This window comes from Lonchura striata, chromosome 33 (genome assembly GCF_046129695.1).
Source record: "Lonchura striata isolate bLonStr1 chromosome 33, bLonStr1.mat, whole genome shotgun sequence".
NCBI classification, from domain to species: domain Eukaryota; kingdom Metazoa; phylum Chordata; class Aves; order Passeriformes; family Estrildidae; genus Lonchura; species Lonchura striata.
The window spans coordinates 1643013-1660000 of NC_134635.1; the positions used below are offsets into that span (position 1 = coordinate 1643013).

General features: G+C 64.3%; 1 protein-coding gene across 1 annotated transcript; it reads left to right on the forward strand.

Moving 5' to 3' along the window:
• Positions 1–3920: 3920 nt before the first annotated feature.
• PEAR1 (platelet endothelial aggregation receptor 1) lies at positions 3921–16063 on the forward strand. Its single transcript, XM_077789348.1, has 22 exons — positions 3921–3939; positions 5332–5424; positions 5515–5619; positions 6417–6517; positions 6623–6715; positions 7955–8201; positions 8284–8398; positions 8474–8610; positions 9170–9382; positions 10891–11065; positions 11804–11924; positions 12004–12167; positions 12248–12350; positions 12427–12573; positions 12656–12784; positions 13510–13638; positions 13716–13931; positions 14007–14116; positions 14208–14304; positions 14451–14510; positions 15151–15339; positions 15796–16063. The coding sequence occupies exons 1-22, from the start codon at positions 3923–3925 to the stop codon at positions 15936–15938; spliced, it is 2904 nt and encodes a 967-aa protein (XP_077645474.1). The 5' UTR covers positions 3921–3922; the 3' UTR covers positions 15939–16063.
• The last annotated feature ends 925 nt before the right edge of the window (positions 16064–16988 follow it).

Genomic DNA, 16988 nt, shown 5'->3' on the forward strand with positions numbered 1-16988 from the left:
GTTTGGGGCTGCCTTGGCACCTGGCTGTGCCCAGTGGCTGGCGTGGCACAGTGAGGGCAGGAGGAAATGGGAGCTCCCAGCCTGAGCAGCCCTCAGCCCCGCAGCGGGGCCAGGCCCCTCTGGCTCGCCCTGGATCTTGGCTGAGGGTCCTGTCCGGGAAAAGGGGAGCTGCCAGGGGCAGGTCCGGCTCTGCTGGGGCTCAGCCTGGCTGCCAGAGCCCCCCAGCCGCTTCCTTGGGGTCTCTAATCGCTGCCCTCGCTGATTTATGGCCTTCCCCCCGCCCCCTTATCTAATTTGAGGAAGGAACTAGATTACAACCTTGAGCTTTTCCAGCCCCGCGCCGGAGATTGCCGCAGACCGGTGCCCCAAAAGGACCGTGTGTGCTGACACCCCCTCTCCAGCCAGGCTGGGCTTCCCTGTGTCGCTCAGATCCCTTCATGGGGTGGCAATGCCTCAGCGGGGCGTGGCTGTGCCTCAGTTTCCCCCTTGGAGCGGTCAGGGAAGAGTTAAGGTTCACCCCGCGATCGATTTTATCCCCCCCCTCCGCGCCTCCCTGCTGGGGAAGTTTCTCCATTTCAGCGCTCCGCGGGGAGCGGTAATGGACTCTGGCAATGAGGTAATTAACGGCTCCGCTCCCGGGCGGCACCGGGGCCCGGCCCCGCTCCCCCGGCTTCATCGGGGCCGGGGTTCCCGGAGCCGAGCCCGCTTCGGGCGGCGGGCACAGCTGCGGTGGTCGCCACGCACATCGCGCCCCGCGGGTCCCACCCCGGCTGTGCCACCCTCCCGCGCCCTGGTGCCACCAGCGCTGGGCGCGGCGGGGTCGGGTTTGATCTTTAGAGGGTCCCGCTCCCTCCCAAAATCTAATGTCAGCGTTCAGGAACACACAGAATCACAGAATATCATTATTTGCAGGTGCTTTTATTGATGAAGAGCTCTGGGAATCAGGTACAGACCCAAATCTGACTCCGACACGGCTTTCGAGCTGAACGTATTTTATATTCTATCCTTATATAACTTACATATTAATTATTAAACTGATATTGTTCTATTGTATACATTGACATGAGTTTCTCGTGATCTTTCTTAGGCCCCTGACCACAGTTTCTCATGATTATTCTTACGATTAAACAGTAATTATATTTAATTACTAAACAATCATCACATCTAACAATTATATCATTTATCACATACCAGCTACACAGGTGCAGTTCTAGCAAGTACAAGTTCTCCATGTGCTTAGGCTGTTTATTTTTCCAAGGCCTACTAAGCTTATTTTTCCTTTTCACCCTAAATCCCCATGATTTTAAAACCCTTTTACTCTCACTGGGGGGACCCCAGGTAAGAGGCTCAGTGATGTGTTTGGGGTGGTGTTTAGGGTTGCTGAGGGCACAGCGGGGTCCTGCCCATCCACCAAAGTGCACCCGGGGGTCTCCGTCCTCTCCGGCTCCGGGGCTCCCGGGGGGGCTGCAAAGGCATCTCGGCACTGAAGTGCCGCTGCGATGTCCCCGAGCAATATTTCCCCCCGCCCCGGGGACACCTTAAAAAGCATCGCAGGGAGGGAGGGAGGGGTCGCTTCCCCAGCAGACCCTCAGCTCCGGATGTCCCCAGCGTGTCCCATCTTGTCCCATCTCCAATATCCTTTTCCTTCTCCAGGCCCCCGCGCTCCCCGTGGCCGCCCCTGCTCCGGGAGCGCCGTTTTGGGGTGGTCGCACGGAGCCCCAGCTGCGGGTGGGCTCGATCCTAATGGAGAGCCGGGCGGAGGAACGGCGAGGGGGGCGGGCAGCCGAGTCTCCCCGGGACGTGCAAATCGTTGCGAGTGATTAGAGCTGTTCCTGTAACGAGCAGAGCAATTAACGGCGCCTCGGGAGCCGCCGAGGCCGCTAATGTGTGCCGGGGGCGGGGGGCAGCCGGGCAAGGGGGCCCGGGGGGCTGAGTGCCGGGCCGGGGGTCCCGGGGTGGGGGGAGCGCGGTGTCACCGGGGCTGGCACGGGGATCTCGGGGTGAGGGGGCACAGCCAGGAGCCCGGGATGTGATTGTGGTGTCTGCTCGGGACTCAGGGTGGCAGAGGTTGAGAATCCGGGGCTGCGGGGTGGTGCCAGGACAGGGGGGGATGTACGGACAGAGATCCCGGGATGCGGGGGATGTACGGGCAGAGATCCCGGGATGCGGGGGATGTACGGGCAGAGATCCCGGGATGCGGGGGATGTACGGACAGAGATCCCGGGATGCGGGGGATGTACGGACAGAGATCCCGGGATGCGGGGGATGTACGGGCAGAGATCCCGGGATGCGGGGGATGTACGGACAGAGATCCCGGGATGCGGGGGATGTACGGACAGAGATCCCGGGATGCGGGGGATGTACGGACAGAGATCCCGGGATGCAGCCGAGCACATGGCCAGCGGCGAGGGGGCGGCTCGTGCCTGCAGTCCCGGGGCGCAGCCGGGATCCTCAGACGTGGAGATGCTGCGTGCCCGGGATATGGGGGGGACGTGCACCCGAGATTTGGGGGTGCAGGAATGAGGCGTCCTGGGATGCAGGGAGGATATGCCAAGGATGTTGGGATGCAGGGATAATGTCCTGGGATGCAGGAATGCTGTGCCTGGAATGTTGAGATGCAAGGATGATGTCCTGGAATGTTGGGATGCAGGAATGATGTCCTGGGACATTGGGATGCAGGAATGATGTGTTCCTGGGATGCAGGGATGATGTGCCAGGGATGTTGGGATGCAAGGATGATGTCCTGGGATATTGGGATGCAGGAATTATGTGTCCCTGGGATGTTGGGATGATGTCCTGGGATGTTGGGATGATGTCCTGGAATGTTTGGATGCAGGAATGATGTGTCCTGGGATACAGGGATGATATCCTGGGATGTTGGGATGCAGGGAGGATGTCCTGGGATACAGGGATGCTGTGCCCAGGATGTTGGGATGCAGGAATGATGTGTCCTGGGATACAGGGATGATGTCCTGGGATATTGGGATGCAGGAATGATGTCCTGGGATGTTGGGATGCAAGGGTGATGTGTCCCTGGGATACAGGGATGCTGTGCCCAGGATGTTGGGATGCAGGAATGATGTCCTGGGATGTTGGGATGCAGGAATGATATGTCCCTGGGATCAGGGATGATGTCCTAGGATGCAGGAATGATGTCCTGGGATGTTGGGATGCAGGAATGAGGTGTCCCTGGGATGCAGGGATGATATCCTGGGATGTTGGGATGCAGGGGTGATGTGTCCCTGGGATACAGGGATGCTGTGCCCGGGGTGTTGGGCACCAACCCCGGGCTCTGCTCTTCTGCCAGCTGCCCGTGCCCTGAAGCCAAAGGACACCCAAAGGTCCCCACATCTCCTCACCACAGAGCAGCTGCCCCTTGCTCAGGGGGTCCCTTTGCTTGCCCCAGCCCTGAGGGTCAAGCCCTGCACCCATGGGTGCCACAGAGCCCTCGGGAAGGGGGCACCCTCCAGCACCAGGACCCCGCTGAGGGGCTGCACCAGGATGTCCCCACAGACCCGTCCCCGTCCCGTGCTCTGCGAGAGCAGTCCCGGCCGTGCTGCTGTGCCAAAACCCTCTGGTTTCTGGACAGAGGAGGAGAAACAAAAAAAAAAAAAAAAAAAAAAAAAGAAAAAAATAATTAAGGGGATTTTTTTTTTATTTTTTTCCCTTTTCCGTAGTTGACTCCACGTCCAAACTTCCTGAGAGCAGCTCCAGCCCTCCCTCCGCTTCCGACGGCCGCGCTGCGCCATCCCGGCCGGCCAGGCCAGCCCAGCCCCGCGGCGGGGCCGCTGCGCCCTGACCCTGCTGCCACCGCGGCCCCGGCCAGGTGAGTGCCACCGTCCCCACCCGGGGCACCCAGGGCTGGCAGGGGCGGGCGGCACCGTGCCCCGCTGGGCGCTCTCGGAGGGGACGCTCCCCAGGGATGGCGCAGGTTCCAAGGTGAGGGGACGCTGGTGGCTGGGCGACAGCGGGCGGGGCGTGGGGCAGTGCTGCGACACCCCGGGGTGACCCCCTGCCCCTCAATGCCACCCGTGCCCCCCTCGCCCTCGCCCGGGCGCATCCCTGAGGAAACGCGTCAGAGGCCGGGCTGTGGCAGGGGAAGCGCCGGGGCAGAGATAGCGGCTGGGGGGGGACAGCAGCGGCGTGTCCCCCGCGGGGACGGGGCAGGGCCGCTCGCCTGGCCGCGCCCCACACGCTCCTTCCAGCCCCGTCACCGCCGGGATGCTTCTGGTGCCACCCGCGGGGCTCTCAGGGGTGCCGGTGGGGTGAGCAGCGCCGGCTCTTGGGGTGCCTCTCGTTTTTTGGGGGGGCTGAGCCCCGCGGCGAGGAGCAGATGGGACGTGCCGGCACGTTTGGATGACTCCTGCTTTTTCCTGCCAGCATCTCCCCGTGGTTCCTGTTTTTCCCAGCAATGCTGGGACCCCCCCCGGTCCCCCCAAGAAGAGGGGATGAGGCTGGGGCTGAGCTCGGGGTTCCCCTGGCTCTCCCCCACCTCGGCAGGGTCCATGGGAGGGAATTTTGGCAGCGGGTGAGCAATTAATTCCTCACTGCCGGGAGTTGAAGGGAAATGGGGGGAAACTTTCCCACTAACACTTTTTCCACCCCAAACCGGATGCTCTGGCCCCAAAACGCAGCGCGGGCTGTGCTGAGGGGGGAGGATGAACCCAGGGAGCACCTTTGGGGTGTCCTGTGGCTGGAGCAGCAAGGAAGCCCCGGGAAATCCAGCTGTGCTGAGCAGGAAACCTCTGTTTCCTCCTTGGCACACGGCTGTCCTGCCCCGAAACATCCCGGGAAACAGCCCGGGGGGCTCGGGGGTCGCGGGCCCTCCCTGCCCGGCCTCCGGCTGGAATCGCTCCCAGAGCCGCCCCGGCAGAGCCGGACCCTCTCTGGGTTGAGCAAGAAGCTGCTGGATCCAGGAAAGGCGAGCGGGAATAAACACAGAGCGAGCTGAAGTGGGGCCAGGGCTGGAGGCGCCGTGCCCAGCCCCAGCCCGGCACCCCGGGCTCCCAGCCCTGGCAGCATCCCCCCGCCCCCCCGAGGATGGGGTCTCCAGGACACGTCGGGGTGATGCTCCCGACGCGCCCCGGGGTGTGTCAGCAACGCTGGGATGAGGCCGAGCGAGGCCACCCAGGCTGCTGAGCGGCCGTGCCTCAGTTTCCCCTTGGCACAGGCCAGCGCTCGGGGAGCAGCGGGGCCGGGGCTGGTTTTGGGGATGGAGGAATGCCAAGTCAGCCCTGCAGGGAGGTCGGATGCGGAGCTGGGGCCGGGGGCGGTGGGTGGGGAGCGGGAATGTGCGGGGGCACGGGCTGCAGCCGCGGTCTCTCCGTGCAGGATGCTGCTGCGGGCCGCGGTGCTGGCGGTGCACGCCGGGCTCCTGGCTGCCCTCCAGCCCGGAGACCCCAACGTCTGCAGCTACTGGGAGAGGTAGGGCTGAGGGGGGACAGGGGAGGGGGACAGCGGCAGCGGTGGCGTCTCCCAGGACCCGCAGTCACCCCGAATTCCCCCCACCCGCAGCTTCACGGCGCTAGCGAAGGAGTCCTACACCAAACCGCACGTCGTGCCCTCCAACGAGCCCTGCCCCGGGGGCCTCGGCCTCCCCCTGCCCTGCCCAAAGCAGAGGTGGGAGCACCCCAGCTCCCCAGAGCCCCTCGGGGACCCCAGGGTGTCCCCAGGGCCGTGGGGGGCTGGAGGGGGAATGTCCCACCCCAGGGTGTCCCCAAAGTTGTGAGGGGCTGGAGGGGGAATGTCCCACCCCAGGGTGTCCCCAGGGCCGTGAGGGGCTGGAGGGGGAATGTCCCACCCCAGGGTGTCCCCAAGGCTGTGAGGGGCTGGAGGGGGAATGTCCCACCCCAGGGTGGGACAAGGACAGTGAGGGGGCTGCAGGGGGGCTGGGGGAAGGGGGTGGCCTCAAGCTCAGGGGGGCTGTCCCCATGCCGGGTGTCCCCAAGCTCATGGAGGGGCTGCAGAGGGTCTGTCCCCAAGGCTGGGGGGCTGGAGAGGGGCTGTGCCAAGGGGGCATGGGGAGCTGAGGGGGGGTTATCCCAGTGCAGGGTGTCCCCAGAGCACTGGGAGGACTGGAGGGGGCTGTGCCCAGTGCCAGGGGGACTGGGAGGGCTGTCCCAGTGCAGGGTGTCCCCAAGGACACTGGGAGGACTGGGGGTGGACTGGGAGCACTGTCCCAGTGCAGGGTGTCCCCAGGGCACTGGGAGGACTGGAGGGGCTCTGGGAGGGCTGTCCCAATGTGGGGTGTCCCCAGAGCACTGGGAGGACTGGGGTTGGACTGGGAGGGCTGTCCCAGCACAGGGTGTCCCCAAGGGCACTGGGAGGACTGGGGGTGGACTGGGAGCGCTGTCCCAGTGCAGGGTGTCCCCAAGGGCAGGGGGACAGCACGGTCACCGTGTCCCCTGGTGGCACAGGGTGGTGTACCGCACTGAGTACCGCCAGGCCGTCCGCACCAGCTACCGGCGGCGCTACCAGTGCTGCCAGGGCTACTACGAGAGCCGGGACTCCTGCGTCCGTGAGTGGGGCCGGGGCTCCAGGGTGGCCCTGGGCCGTGTCCCCAGGGTGCAGAGTGTCCCCAGAGCTCCCTGAGGACGCTCTCTGCTCGGCCGTGTCCCCCCAGCTCACTGCAGCCAGGAGTGCGTCCACGGCCGCTGCGTGGCTCCCGAGCTGTGCCAGTGCGAGCCGGGCTGGCGCGGCCCCAGCTGCTCCAGCGGTGAGGGCTGGGGGCAGCTGGGCACAGCTGGGCACAGCTGGGCTGGGCACCCCCAGCCAGGGGTGGCAGATGGGGCGGTGGGCTGCCCTGGAGGGCTGGGCAGCCATGGTGGGGCACCCAGGGGGTTAATGGGGATGGGGTCGGGATGGAATTGGGGTGGGGAGTGCATGGGATGGGAATGGAGGTGGGATGGAGATGGGGGTGGGCTGGGAATGGCCTTGGGTGGGAAGAGAACGGGGTGGGCATGGGATGGGCACAGAGAATGGGATGGGTTGGAAGGGGAATGGAGAATGGGATGGGTTGGAAGGGGATGGAGAATGGGATGGAGAGGAAGAGGGAATGGGGACTGGGATGGGTTGGAATGGGGATGGAGGTTGGGATGGGTTGGAAAGGGGATGGAGAATGGGATGGAGAGGAAGAGAAGATGGAGAATGGGATGGTTTGGGATGGAGAAGAAGAGGGAATGGAGACTGGGATGAGCTGGAATGGGGATGGAGATTGGGATGGGTTGGAATGGGGATGGAGATTGGGATGTGGAGGAAGAGAGGATGGAGAATAGGATGGTTTGAGATGGAGATTGGGATGGGGAAGAAGAGGGGATGGAGACTGGGATGGGTTGGAATGGGGATGGAGGTTGGGATGGATTGGAATGGGGATGGAGAATGGGATGGGAAAGAAGAGAGGATGGAGAATGGGATGGTTTGGGATGGGGAGGAAGAGGGGACGGAGCTTGGGATGGGAATGGAGATAGGGATGATTTGGGATGGAGATTGGGATGGGGAGGAAGAGGGAATGGGAGCAGTGATAGGATGGCTGGGAATGGGGTAGGGGTAGAGATGGGAGGAGGGTGGGATGGGAACGTGGATGGAGATAGGAAAGGGACATGATGGGAATGGACATAGCATGAGGATGGGATGGCATGGTGACAAGATGGGGACTGAATGGGCATGGATGGAGGGCTGGCAATGACATGGATGGGATGGGACGGGACGGGACGGGACGGGATGGGATGGGACGGGACGGGACGGGACAGGACGGGGTGGGACGGGACGGGATGGGATGGGACGGGACGGGACGGGACGGGATGGGATGGGACGGGATGGGACGGGACGGGATGGGACGGGATGGGACGGGACGGGACGGGACGGGATGGGATGGGATGGGATGGGATGGGATGGGATGGGATGGGATGGGATGGGATGGGATGGGATGGGAAGCTCCACTCTCTCCCCCATGCAGAGTGCGATGAGCATTCCTGGGGGCTGGACTGTGGACAGCGCTGCCCCTGCCACCACGGGGCACCTTGTGACCCCCTGACCGGGCTCTGCTCCTGTCCCCCCGGCTTCGCCGACCCCCTGTGCAGCCAGCCATGCCCACCTGGCACCTACGGGCAGAGCTGTCACCTGTCCTGCCCCTGCCACCACCAGGCCCCCTGCAACGCCTCCACTGGCGCCTGCCTCTGCCCAGCGGGGCTGAGCGGCCCCCTGTGAGTCGGGACCCCTCACTCTGTGCCCTCCCCTCCTCTGCCAGCCCCAGGCAGGGTCCTGCTCACCCCTCACCCCCCACAGCTGCGAGGTGCCCTGCCCTGAGGGCATGTCCTGTACCACGCCCTGCCCCTGCCAGAACGGGGGCATCTGCCACCCCTCCAGCAGCAGCACCTGCATCTGCCCTCACGGATGGATGGTAGGTGGGCTGTGCCCCACCCCAAACATGGTCTCTGCCTCAGTTTCCCCTGCTGAGCCCGGTGCTCCTTTGCAGGGGGAGATCTGCTCCGTGCCGTGCCCCCCCGGGCGCTTTGGGCCTGGCTGCCAGGGCGAGTGTCGCTGCCACAACGGGGGCCACTGTGACCCCCACGGGGGACAGTGCCAGTGTGCCCCTGGCTTCACTGGAGAGCAGTGAGGGGGCAACTGGGCACGGGCTGGGGGAAAATGTGGGGATGGGGGTCTGAGGTGGTGGGGGGATGGAGGGGAGGGGCGTGAGCGGCACCTGGATTGTGGGGGCAGGGACGTGGGGCTGGGGATACAAAGGGATGGCAGGGAGGGGAATGAGGGGCTGGGGATTGGGGGTACAGGGGATTGGGTGGGCAGGGGGAGGGGACACTTGGGGACAGGACATTTTTGGAGTGGGGGGCTTGGTGTGGGAGTAAGTGGAGATGGAGGTGCACAGGGAGGGGGCATCCGGGGGCAGGGCACAGGGGATGGTAGGGGGCACATGGGGATGTGGCACGTGGGGATGTGGCACGTGGGGATGTGGCACATGGGGATGGGGCACGTGGGGACGAGGCCACCACGACCCTCTGCTGCCAGGACCAGGTCTCCATGCAGGCCAGGCACCCGCAGCTCCCCCAGGCTGGTGTGCAAAGAGTTGGGTGGCCTCAGCTCAGGCCTCAGGGGGATCCCGGGGGGCACCCCAGCTCTTGGTGGGGCTGTGTCACCACCTCTGCCCCCCACGCAGGTGCCAGGAGAGGTGCCCAGTGGGGCGGTACGGGCAGGACTGCCAGGAGAGCTGCGACTGTGCCAACGGAGGCCAGTGCTTCCACGTGCACGGGGGCTGCCTGTGCGAGGCCGGCTTCCAGGGCAGCCGCTGCGAGGAGCGGCACTGCCTGCCCGGCCTCTACGGGCTGCGCTGCGAGAGCCGCTGCCTCTGCCACCCGCAGCACAGCCAGAGGTACGGCCCCAGCCCAGCCCGGCACCCCAATCCACCCCGGCACCCTCAGCCCACCCCGGCACCCCAATCCCACCCCAGTATCCCCACCCCAACACCCCCATCCCGTCCTGACACCCCAATCCCACCCCGGCACCCTCAGCCCAGCCCAGCACCCCAATCCCACCCCGGCATCCTCAGCCCAGCCCGGCACCCCAATCCCACCCCGGCATCCCCATCCCACCCCGGCACCCCAATCCCACCCCAGGATCCCAAAACCCCCATCTCACCTCAACACCCCCATCCCAGCCCGGCACCCCAATCCCACCCCAGGATCCCAAAACCCCCATCTCACCTCAACACCCCCATCCCAGCCCGGCACCCCAATCCCACCCCGGCATCCTCAGCCCACCCCGGCACCCCCATCCCACCCCAGGATCCCCACCCCAACACCCCCATCCCACCCTGGCACTCCAATCCCACCTCAACATCCCAATCCTTCCCCAACACCCTCATCCCATCCTGGCAGCCTCATCCCACCCTGGCACCCCAATCACACCCCAGCATCCTCAGCCCACCCCAAAACCCCCATCCTGTCCTGGCACCCCAATCCTGTCCTGGCACCCCAATCCCACCCCAGTGCCCCAGTCCAACCCCAACACCCCCAGCCCACCCTGGCATCCTCATCCTACCCCAACACCCTCATCCCATCCTGGCACCCCAATCCCACCCCAACATCTCCACCCCAACATCCCCATCCCATTCTGACACCCCAATCCCTCCCAACACCCCCATCCCAGCCCAGCATCCCCAGCCCACCCCAACATCCCCATCCCATCCTGGCACCCCAAACCTTTCCCAACATCCCCATTCCAGCCCAGCGTGCCCAACTCTACCCCAACACCCCCATCCCACCCAGCTCCTCCCTTTCCCACCATATCCATCCTCTCCCACCATCCTCACCTCCCCCACCTCCCTCTGCACCAATCTCACCCTCCCCTCCTTCCTTCCCCCAATCCTAGCCCAGCACCCCAATCCCACCCCAGTATCCCAATCCCACCCAACATCCCAATCCTATCCTGGCACTCCAATCCCACCCAACACCCCCATCCCATCCTGGCACCCCAATCCCACCCAAGCATCCCCAATCCCACCCCAACATCCCAATCCCACCCCAACATCCCCAGCCCACCCCAACACCACCATCCCATCCTGGCACCCCAATCCCACCCCAGCATCCCCACCCCAACACCCCCATCCCACCCAGCTCCTCCCTCTCCCACCATATCCATCCTCTCCCACCATCCTCACCTGCCTCTGCACCAATCTCACCCTCCCCTCCTTCCTTCCCCCCCCATGCCCCCACACCCTCACCCACCCAGCCGGGCGCTGGCTGCGTGACCAGGACCCCTCCCACCCCACCTGGGGAGGTGTTTCGTGCCCCCCACCCTTTGCCAAAGCCCTTCCCAGCACAGCCGGTGCCCCGTACTGGGAGCACTGGGGGCGCTGGCGTTCTGAGCGTGTGCCCCCAGCTGCCACCCGATGCTCGGGGAGTGCCTTTGCCTCCCGGGCTGGGCCGGGCTCTACTGCAACGAGAGCTGCCCCCCCGGCTCCTTCGGGCCCGGCTGCCTGCAGAGCTGCCTCTGCCTCCACGGGGGGGTCTGTGATGGCAGCACGGGGCACTGCCGCTGCCCCCCCGGCTACACGGTGAGGGGCACGGCGAGACGGGGGGCCTGGGTGGTGCTGGAGGGGGCATGGAGGCTCTGGATAGTTCTGGGGGGGAATGGGGGTGTCTGGATGGTTTGGGCAAGCATGGGGTCTGGGCATTTCTGGGGGCAACATCGAGGTCTGGGCATCCCTGGGGAAACAGGGGGGTCTGGGCATTTCTGGGGGCAACAGGAGAGTCTGGGCATCCTTGGGGGAAAGAGGGGAGTCTGGGCATCCTCAGGGATGGGTTGGGGGGCTGGGCATCCCTGGAGGCAACAGGGGGGCCTGGGCATCCCTGGGGGCAGTCATGGGATCTGGGCATCCCTGGGCAAAACATGGGATCTGGGCATCCTTGGGGGAAACAGGAAGGTCTGAACATCCTCAGGGATGGTTTGGGGGTCTGGGCATCCCTGGGGAAAACATGAGGTCTGAACATCCTCAGGGATGAGTTGGGGGTCTGGGCTTCCCTGGGGGCAACAGGGGAGTCTGGGCATCCTCAAGTATGGTTTGTGGTTCTGGTTATCTCTGAGGGCAGTTTCAGGATCTGGACATCCTTTGGGGGCACTTTTGGGGGGCAACTTGGGGATCTGGGCAACCCTGGGGAGACCTTGGGGTTCCCATGGGAGAATGGGGGTTTTGGGGTTGTCCACTTCCCCTACAGCACCGGGTGACCCCCAGCCACATGGGTGCTTTCCCCAGCCCTGGGCAGGGGTCTGAATTCTTGGTCCCCACACCCAGGACGAGCACTGCTCCTCCCTGTGTCCCCCCAACACCTTCGGGGTGAACTGCTCGGGGCGCTGCTCCTGCCAGCACGCCCTGGCCTGCTCCCCACTCGACGGCTCCTGCTTCTGCAAGGAAGGTGGGCACAAACGGGGTCCTGGGGGGTCGCTGTCCCCATCCCCGCACCCACCCCGCTGTCCCCTCATCCCACCCCACAGGCTGGCACGGACCTGAGTGCTCAACGCCGTGTCCTGCTGGTTCTTGGGGTCTCAGCTGCAACCGGAGCTGCGACTGTGCCCACGGGGCGCCCTGCGACCCCCAGAGCGGGACCTGCCGCTGCCCCCCGGGCTGGCAGGGCCCTGGCTGCCTGCAGCCCTGCCCGGTGAGTCCTGCCCGCCGTGCTGGCGCTGGGGCTCGGTGCCAGCGCCCCGTGCTGACCCCCGGCCCGTGCCCATGCCGCAGAACGGGACGTTCGGGGCAGGCTGCGGGCAGCGCTGCGTGTGTGCCCACGCTGATGGCTGTGACCCCGCGACGGGAGAGTGCCGCTGCCTGCCTGGCTGGACAGGTAAGGGGCACGGCAGGTGTCGGGAGGACCCCGGCGTGCCCTCGGCCATCAGCTTCACCTCTCACCCTCCCTGCAGGGCAGCAGTGCAAGCAGGGCTGTCCCCAGGGCTCCTGGGGCCGCGGCTGCCACATGTCCTGCTCCTGCCGCAACGGAGCCTCCTGCTCCCCCCAGGACGGGTCCTGCACCTGCACCCCGGGCTACCGCGGCCCCAGCTGCCAGCGCCGTGAGTCAGCACCCCCAAAATCCCAGGCTGCTCCCGGTTTGATCCCTAGGGATCAATGCCAAGCTCGTCCCTCCGTCCCCAGCCTGTCCCCCCGGCCGCTACGGCAAACGCTGCTCCCTGAGCTGCTCCTGTGCCAACGGCTCCTCCTGCCACCCCACCAACGGCTCCTGCCTCTGCAGCCCGGGCTGGAGGGGCCCCCGCTGCTCCCAGCGTGAGTAGGGGGAGCGGGGAGCAAGGGGGCCACGATTGAGGTGGAGGGAGCCAGAGGCAGAACTGCCCGTGGCCACCTGGGTGACTCCTGTGCGGTCCTGGCCTGGGCAGGACGGGCCATGCAGGTCCCTGTGGACCTCCAGGGTGCTGGCCACCTTATGGTTAACTGGTCCCAGTATGGAGTTAGTGGACCAGCTTGTGGCTGACTGGTCCCAGGATGGAGCTGCTGGGCCACCTTGTGGTTAACAGGTCCCAGGATGGAGCTGCTGGGCTACCTTGTGGTTAACAGGTCCCAGTATGGAGCTATTGGGCCAGCTTGTGGCTAACTGGTCCCAGTATGGAGATATTGCACCAGCTTGTGGCTGACTGGTCCCAGTATGGAGTTATTGGACCAGCTTTTGGCTGACTGGTCCCAGTATGGGGCTATTGAGCGACCCTGTGGCTAACTGGTCCCAGTATGGAACTTTGGGCCACCTTGTGGTTGCCTGGTCCCAGTATGGAGTTATTGAGCCACCCTGTGGCTAGCTGGTCCCAATATGAAAATATTGGGCCATCTTGTGGCTAACTGCTTCCAGTATGGAGCTGTTGGGCCACCTTGTGGCTGACTGGTCCCAGTATGGAACTTTGGGCCATCTTGTGGCTGACTGGTCCCAGTATGGAGCTATTAGGCCACCCTGTGGCTGACTGGTCCCAGTATGGAGCTGTACGGTCCCGCTGTGTCCCCAGCCTGTGCCCCTGGGACCTTTGGGCTCCAGTGTGACCAGCTCTGCCACTGTCCCCACAATGCCACCTGTGACCCCACCAACGGGACGTGTCCCTGCGCCCCAGGCACGGCTGGGCCCCGCTGTGAGGCTGGTGAGTGGGGACAGGGTCGGGGGTCCCCAAGGTCCTTCCCCCACCCTGAGGACCAACATTCCACCCCTCCCCACTAGGGCATCCTGACCTGCCCTACACCATCGAGCCAGCCCCTCCTGCAGCCTACAGCCCCCTGGGCATGCTGCTGAGCCTGGTGGCCCTGGTGGCCTTGCTGGTGGCTGTGGTGGCCGCCAGCCTGTGCTACCACCGCTGGCAGAAGGGCAAGGAGCGGCGGCACCTGGCCGTGGCCTACAGGGCAGGACAGACGGACACCTCGGACTACATGGTGCCAGGTCAGCAGCGTGGTGGTGGCGTGGGCCCAGCCCCGTGGTGGTCCTCTGGCACCTGGCTGACTCCTGTCCCTCCAGATGTGCCCCCGAGCCACCACGCCCACTACTACTCCAACCCCAGCTACCACACGCTGTCGCAGTGCCCGCTGCCAGCCCCCGGCCCCCAGGACAGAGGCAGCTCCCTCAAGGTACGGCAGGCTGGCATGGGACAGCACGGGGTTGTGTGGGGCACCGCTGCCACCACCTTTGAGGCCAACCTGTCCCCGTTTCGGGCTCCAGGTGCCTGGCACCCAGCTCTTCCCCAGCGTGGAGAGGCCCTACAGCCCCGAAGGCAATGCCACACTGCCTCCTGACTGGAAACACCTCGGGCCCAGGGGTGAGGAGGAGGTGGAGGGGTGGGCACCTGAGTGCCCCGCTGCTGCTCAGGGTCCCCTGGGAAGGGGCTGGGGTGGGGTGGGTGGAGAACTTCCATGCTGGGGGGAAGACAAAGCAGAGGGGAGCCCAAATCTGCCCTGTGAACAGGGAGGCAGCTGGACAGGAGCTACACCTACAGCCACGGCCTGAGGAAGGGCGACAGCAAAGGTGGGAGAGGGATGGAGGAAGAGACGGGGACAGGGTGGGGACGGGATGGGGCTGGGCCTGGGGCAGGTGTGGGAAAAGGATTGGGGGTGGGATGGGATGGAGATGGAGATGGAGATGGAGATGGAGATGGAGATGGAGATGGAGATGGAGATGGAGATGGAGATGGAGATGGAGATGGAGATGGAGATGGAGATCAGATGGGGATAGGGATTGGATGGGATGGGATGGAGATGGAGATGGAGATGGAGATGGAGATGGACATGGACATGGAGATGGAGATGGAGATGGAGATGGAGATGGGGATGGAGATGGAGATGGGGATGGAGATGGAGATGGAGATGGGGATGGAGATGGGGATGGAGATGAGGATGGGATGGGGATGGAGATGAGGATAGGATGGCATGGGGAAGTGACAGAATTTGCTGGGATGTGGAAGGGACAGGGATGGATTTGGGATGGGGAAGAGACAGGGCTGGGGTGGGGAAGGGACAAGGATGGTTTGGGGCTGGGTTGGAACAGGACTGGATTAGGGTGGGGATGTGGAAGGGACAGGGATGGGGTAGGAAAGGGATGGGGCTGGGACCTGCCTGAGACACAGCTGCTCCTTCTCCCCGTGCTCCCCCAACTCCTTCTCCCCCAGAGCACCCCTGGGAGGGGCTGAGGGCCAGCGCCAGCTCCCTGGCCAGCGAGAACCCCTACGCCACCATCAAGGAGCTGCCCCCTGCCGCTGCCAAGGCCCACGAGGGCAGCTACATGGAGATGAAATCCCCTGTGCAGAGGGAGATGTCCTACACCGAGATCGGGCTCCTCGAGGAGCCACCACAGGAGGGTACGGCCGGGCGTCCCCTGGCCCTGGTGGTCCTGGTGGTCCTGGTGGTCCTGGTGGCCTTTGTGGTCCTGGTGGTCCTGGTGGCCCTGGTGGTCCTGGTGGTCCTGGTGGTCCTGGTGGTCCTGGTGGCCCTGGTGGCCCTGATGGTCCTGGTGGCCCTTGTGGTCCTGGTGGTCCTGGTGGTCCTGGTGGTCCTGGTGGCCCTTGTGGCCCTGGTGGTCCTGGTGGCCCTGGTGGCCCTGGTGGTCCTGGTGGCCCTGGTGGGTGGAGTCACAACCCCAGTGATGGGGAATGCATAACTCCAGGATGGAAACGGCCTTGGTGACAGCCCTGTGGGGGGACACAATGCTGGTGGCAGCAGCTGTCAGTGCCCAGGGGGACATTGGTGACGGGGCTTTCGTGACCCTGGGAGGAACGTGTTCCCCTTGCAGCCTTCTCTTTCTCTTGTCCCCACAGAGAGTTGTCCCGAAGGTCCCCCCACCAGAGACCCCCCCAGCCACTACGACTCCCCCAAGAACAGCCACATCCCCAGCCACTACGACGTGCCACCTGCCCGCCACTACCCCCCGTCCCCACCGCTGCGCAGGAAGGACCGCTGAGGGAGCCGGGAGGAGCACGGAGGGACCCGCCACGAGGGGACAGAGGGTCCCTGCGGGGACCCGAGCACCCTGGGACTGCTGCTGTCCCTCAGCACGGGTGGTGAATAAAGGGTGCTTGGTGTGGATTCGGTGTTTGGTGTGGATTCGGTGTTTGGTGTGGATTCAGCGTTTGGTGTGGATTCGGTGTTTGGTGTGGATTCGGTGTTTGGTGTGGATTTGGTGTTTGTTTGGTGTGGATTTGGTGTTTAGTGTGGATTTGGTGTTTGGTGTGGATTTGGCGTTTGGTGTGGATTTGGCGTTTGGTGTGGATTTGGTGTTTGTTTGGTGTGGATTCGGTGTTTGGTGTTTGTTTGGTGTTTGTTTGGTGTGGATTCGGTGTTTGGTGTGGATTTGGTGTTTGTTTGGTGTGGATTCGGTGTTTGGTGTGGATTTGGTGTTTGTTTGGTATGGATTTGGTGTTTGGTGTTTGTTTGGTGTTTGTTTGGTGTTTGTTTGGTGTGGATTCGGTGTTTGGTGTTTGTTTGGTGTTTGTTTGGTGTGGATTTGGCCTTTGGTGTGGATTCAATGTTTGGTGGTTGATGTTCACTGTGCCAGGGAACTGTACGGCTCTGGCGCCGTGGTGGGAGGGAGGGGGATTCTGGTGGGGTCCCAATCTCGCTGTGGGTTCCTCCCTGCTCCCTCCAGGGTGTGCACGAGGCGGGAACATGAAATCTTTTGGGTCCTGCTCAAAGCATGGCAGTGCCCATGGAACAGGGATAGGCTGATGGAGCCCACGCTGTGCCAGGGTCAGAGTGGGCTCACCCGTGGGCCTGCATGAAGCCCAGGGAAGGGGGAAACCCTGAAGTGCCCCAGGAGGAAGAAGCAGAGCCCCCAGAGCTGGGATGATGGTTCTCTCTGAGCCTTTTTTGGGGGCAGCAGTTGCTCCTGCGGGCTGGGCAGGACGTGGGGAGATCTGCAGCTGACTCAGAATAGAGCAGGGGCTTGTGTGGACACGGGCAAAGCCCAGCAGAACCCCTGGTGCTCCTGGGAGGGAGCAGGGTCCATGCTGCT

Excerpts from the sequence above, each read along its gene's own strand:
- PEAR1 (XM_077789348.1), top strand. Across the intron at positions 13,932-14,006 it reads CTCGGACTACATGGTGCCAG|ATGTGCCCCCGAGCCACCAC; the intron begins GTCAGCAGCGTG and ends CTGTCCCTCCAG. Across the intron at positions 14,305-14,450 it reads GAAACACCTCGGGCCCAGGG|GGAGGCAGCTGGACAGGAGC; the intron begins GTGAGGAGGAGG and ends CCCTGTGAACAG.